We start from the raw sequence: 5426 nt of genomic DNA on the forward strand, positions 1-5426 counted from the left end.
ATATGGCTGAGGACACACCATATTCCAGAGTTGGTTTCAAGAGCGGGGATATGCGGCGGTCGTTCACGAGTGCGGAACGACTTGGATCAGTCTAACTGAGCCATCGATTGAGAGAAGGCGCACAATTCCGAACCCCGAGTCCTTTGCCACCGTTACGACACTTTCAAATTGCGACCCGATGGCATGTGTTCCACAGCGAGGAGACGAAACAGGGCCCGATGATAGTACACCACTTATAAGCAAGCTCGTGAAAGGTCGATTTTTGGCGAATTTCACACAGATTTCAGATTTAAGCGAAGCTCAATAAGACACTCTTTAAAGACTTAGTAGGGAAAAGAACGTAAATGGAAAGGAACGGGCCGGACCCGTACCGACTCAGCGACTTCACGCCAGGCATCGAGACGTCTAAAAAATATAAAATATATTGATAGATAGTGCTGAATTTGGTCGACGTGATCATCCGACTGATCAAACTGTCTGGTCCGGGGTCATGAGGAGCGAGGCATATCAAGGCCCGAGTCAGATTGAGAAAGGTTTATAAATAAATGAGGTATAAAGTAAAATACAACTCGATTCCCTGTATAGAAAGCCTAAAGCTTCGGAATGTGCGAATTGCTCTTATTCATTAAACTGGCGATGTGCTAGTAGATTATATCTGAATACAAAATAATACGTCAATTTCAAGACTAACGTGTGTTTTTGAGAAACAATGCAAAAATTATACACGAAACAGACGGCAACTGTCGTGCACCCATGTCATTCATCATAGATCATTGGTACAGTGTTTCACATGTATTGCATCCCTTCGGATAGTGTCTCATTCTGTTTCCAAATGGTCACTCTGTTTCTCGCTGGCAGATTTCTTCTTATTGTCTTCCTCTGCTTGAAGCGCGGATAGAAAGGCGTCCACACCTGCGTACAGCCGTCGGAAATCCGATTAAATACGAAGTGTAAAAAAGAAGACTACTAAATACCTACTGCTACAGCAATTGTATCGATTGCATGTGACACAAGCGCATTGCGAACATGACGGTCGAGCCATACACTGTCATGAGTACATTGCAGGCCAATAGCGCGACTGAACAGTTATACAAGAAACATGGCGAGTGAGAAGTGGCAATTTGAGATTACTTCACGACGTACGAAACGCATGCAAAACATGCAAGATGTGTAAACTTTGAATTAAATTTGCTAGTATGGAGAACGGTAGCCGCGGACCACCGTGTCCCGGTATAAAGCCAGCGAGTTTTTACATGGAACTAAACTAGCTACGCAAACAGCACTTACGATGGCTGAGCACACCTACTTAAAAAAGAATTGTAACCAAGTGTACAGTTTGATTTGATGCATATGAAACTGAAGAAAGGTTGCTTGATTGTCGTCTGCAACATCGAAAAGCTCAGGCCAGAGTATCAGCGCTGAAAAATGTCAACAAACTTGGCCTTCTACTCAGTTCGCAGGATGATGCGAGTCTTACAGCAGAGGCTCGCTAGGTCCTTTACCGTTCAATAGCCACACAAATCACCAGACAAATCACTTGGACCACCACCATATAATATATATATATATATATATATATATATATATATATATTATATATATATACTATATATATATAGATAGATAGATATATATATATATATATGTGTGTGTGTGTGTGTGTGTGTGTGTGTGTGTGTGTGTGTGTGTGTGTGTGTGTGTGTATTTATCACCATATACATCTACAACATCTTAGACTACACACCTGTCCTTCCTTGGACTTCTACCCCCGATACGCCAACAGACTCTAGAGGCAAGTCACCAGATTTCAGGGCAGCATTGAAGGCATTCAAGGCCTGCGAATGAAGGATGGATTTTGGAATGCATTAAGTTGACGAATAGCAATTATATCATGGCAGCCTAACATATACGTATGCACTCTCACAGCACTTGTTGAGGGTACAGCCGGATACCAAACAAAGTAGTCTCTACGGACGTGACTATGACAATATCTACCTAATCTGCGCGTTCCATTGTGCCCAGACTTTGGACAGTCCTCACGGTTGTACCATAGCTTAACAGGTTTCTGTCACGCACAAATTTTCGATCAGTGAAGTGAGGGGAATGTGTACATACTGTTTGTGAGGCCCAAGCGCGATAACTTTGCCCATTGCCCATGCCAATGAAGTGAGTACTTACTTTCATACAACACAACAAGTACACTAGAAGCACACCTACAAGCATCGACTAAAGTACTAACCTGGACAAATTGAGGGCTACGGATGACGGCGTGCATATTTTCCGGTGTGTGGGGCTCGGGTAAGGAGGGCTTGAGCGTTTCTAATGCAGAATCATCTCTAAAGAGGTTCTCCATGGCTTCTAGAGTCAACGTGTCAGTGAGGTTTGTGGTATCTGTGATATAAACAGTCGTGGTAAGAGTACAAGATCGAGTGAGCGCAATGGGACGTTTACAATATCGAATACGTGATAAGAATATACACGAATTGAATGCAGAGATACGTCTTGTCGGCACCAAAAGCAGCAGCTATCGTTGCGCGGACAGCAAAGACTTCAGGTAGCAAGCACATTGGACTTGATAAACAAAGTCAAGCGAGTATAAAGTTGAAGACAAAAATTAAGATAATAAAGAACACCTGGTGTCAACAACGGCTAAGGTACCGTGTATACATGAGAAGATGATAATGATATATACCAGGTTTAATGTAGCATGTCATGGCAACTACTTGATCACGAACAAGATGTGCAATGAGAGCGAGCAAAACAAACACTATCTGATGAGAGATCAACGCTCGACCCATTGAGTTCCTGAGTATAAATATTAAGCTTTATACTGGCCCAGCAACAAACATTGTAAGGTACGTACAATAAGGCAGGGAGGCACACTCACCGGGGAGTTTTATGGAAGAAAGTAGCGCTGAGAAGGCCGCCATCTGGTCAGTAGTAGCAGCATCGACCGTGGCAGCACTGTGGGGCGCGAAGGAACAGTGTAGAACAATAGGTGTGCTGAAGTAGGGCCTTGTACACGTACACAATTAAAGAACACATCTGCCAGTAAACTGAGGCATCGAACAATGTACCCGTTGAAACAGCCTGCACTTTATTCCATCGTTATCCCTGCATACACGGGTGAAGTGCAGTAACTAATAGTGTCTGTGCTTACGATGTTTCCCTGTCTACGTTAGCGGGTGGTGTGGAGGCCTCGGCCATTTCAGTGTCTTCTGAAGCGTCTGTGGCTGGCGTAGTCTCTTCGGCTGGCGCCTCTTCAGTTTCGTTGAGAGAGTCAAAGATGGTTTCGGGGTCTGTATGGGGAACGATTGTATGCTTCAGTGCTAAATAAAGTGCCACACAAAGAGCTACGGAACTCGGCTGTTAACCAGTTTGAGTAGAATTTACCCTGTTTATAACCCGTTTTGGAGCATATTGGTATGTTACTATGAAATTGTACAATGTGTGGGATTCACATCAAGCGCTAGTTAACACGACAATTCTTGTAATAAAAGATGAATATGAAGTTGGTAACTGTGGCTGTTTGTAATTGGGAGATGGGTACACGCTCGTTGAAGATCAGGTGCACCTCATTGTCACTTTTTTTTCACCTCCCCCCTACCAAAAAAAAGACGAATAGTCAAGAGAGTGCGGCACGGTATGCAGTAGATACGACTACACACCGATGGTATTGTTTCTGCTAAGCCATACACATTCTAACAGACAGTGCTAGAAAGGCTTGTGTGCAGGGAGAATGTGGGCTGATTGAGCATCGTGTACACACAATCGCAGTTTGATATCTTACATCCCAAAAAGGAATAGTCCCCAAAGTGCCAGCAAGCACACTTGCCCAATCTTACATTATACAACACGCTAGCTCCATACCTGCATCAGGGAGTGGGGGGTTATTCAGAAGGAAATTGACCTTCTTCACCAGTAGATCATCTTCGGTATCGTCCGCCTAGAAAGGTGATTGTTCAAGAAGCAGATTAAAAAGGAGAAGCAAATGAGAACATAGTCATCGGTTATCCACCTTTTCACATGTGAACTGGACTGATATTTTATCACGATGACCATGCACCACCGTAACATCAACAATGGAAGAATTGTGGTACGGAGCCAATCAACGAGCCAAACGTTGGGAGATGACCGATGAATATGTATGAGGCTTCAAACAATTCGAATATTAAAATCCGTAAAGCCCACAAAGTGTACTTTGCATGCTCACCACGAGATAAAGCCCTTTATCCTAGTATAGGTGATAGATAGCAGTCGTAGGTCAATAGGCTAGACGAGCAAACACCACCCACCACCGCGATACAGTGCAGCTTACAATTCCCCACTATACTATAAAGTACGGTGTATGGTCTTGGCGAATGTGATTGCGTTTACGTTATAGCACAGCCAGAAAATGTGATAAGCAGGTGCATCGCGTGCTTGTACATGTCACGAGCTGATACACTGGGTCCATTTGGCACTTGCTGATGAATGGTGACTGTGTTCTGAAGTCTCCACATCAGCTGAGCAGCACGGGGTGGCATAAGTACCAGGCACAAAATGTGTACACACAAAACTGGGGAATGAGACGTTGAAATGGTGCCATATTCAGTTCAGCATTCTATGACTCTCACCTGTTGCATCCAAAAGAACATTCGTTTGTTAGATGTTTTGAACGTCAGCATGAAGATTCGTTGCTCAGTCTGCTTCACTTTGGAGAATACGGCTTCTTCGGGGAATACAATCAGGTCTGAATCCTATGCGCACAAGTCGAGAGAAAGATTTAAAGTTAAATACCCGTGTTACACGAGTTGAATCAGAGCCTCAATCAAACACACACACGTGCTTGAACGAAGAACATCACGACGAATTAATGATCTAAATACAACTTAGCCAATCAATCCAGCTCCAATAACAAAACAAAGGCGAGGAGGTGCGCCATCGGACACACAAACTCACCTCATCGCACTTATTATTCTTGCGATCTTGCCAGCAGAAGTGCATCAAACTATCGTCATTCTGGTATGTGGGAAACAAGATATACAGTGAGTTTGAAGTTGTTTAAAATACCGCTCTGTGCACAGCTTACCGCACTGAACGGGGTTTCACATCGCAGTTCGACAGATACACAGACACTGCAGAGACAGTGAAATAGCGAGAACTACTCACGATGTATGGTTGGCGCGTGAATGAGGCTTCACATCGCAAAACGAAAAGGTACATAGACACTGCAGAGGCATTTGAAACAGTGTGGAATGCTCAAAATATCACGCGACGTCCCGCTGCATTTGACGATACAATGATCCTAACTAGTCCTTCACTATCATGCTGCAGATTGAATTCAAAGAAAATTAATCGACTACACTTTAAATCAAAATGGTTGACAAACATATTGTACGTCTGCCATACAAAAAGCATCAGCACCACAAAGACTGGGACTGTCC

General features: G+C 43.6%; 1 protein-coding gene across 1 annotated transcript; it reads right to left on the reverse strand.

Moving 5' to 3' along the window:
- Window positions 1-436: 436 nt before the first annotated feature.
- Window positions 437-4986, reverse strand: SARC_12727 (hypothetical protein; the record flags this gene model as incomplete). Its single annotated transcript, XM_014293161.1, has 8 exons — window positions 437-912; window positions 1745-1835; window positions 2240-2391; window positions 2888-2964; window positions 3161-3299; window positions 3871-3946; window positions 4617-4739; window positions 4942-4986. 8 exons carry the CDS (start codon window positions 4984-4986, stop codon window positions 818-820), a joined length of 798 nt encoding a protein of 265 aa, XP_014148636.1. The 3' UTR covers window positions 437-817.
- Window positions 4987-5426: the final 440 nt, after the last annotated feature.

Source organism: Sphaeroforma arctica, assembly GCF_001186125.1.
Source record: "Sphaeroforma arctica JP610 unplaced genomic scaffold supercont1.2535, whole genome shotgun sequence".
In the NCBI taxonomy this organism is placed as follows: Eukaryota; class Ichthyosporea; order Ichthyophonida; genus Sphaeroforma; species Sphaeroforma arctica.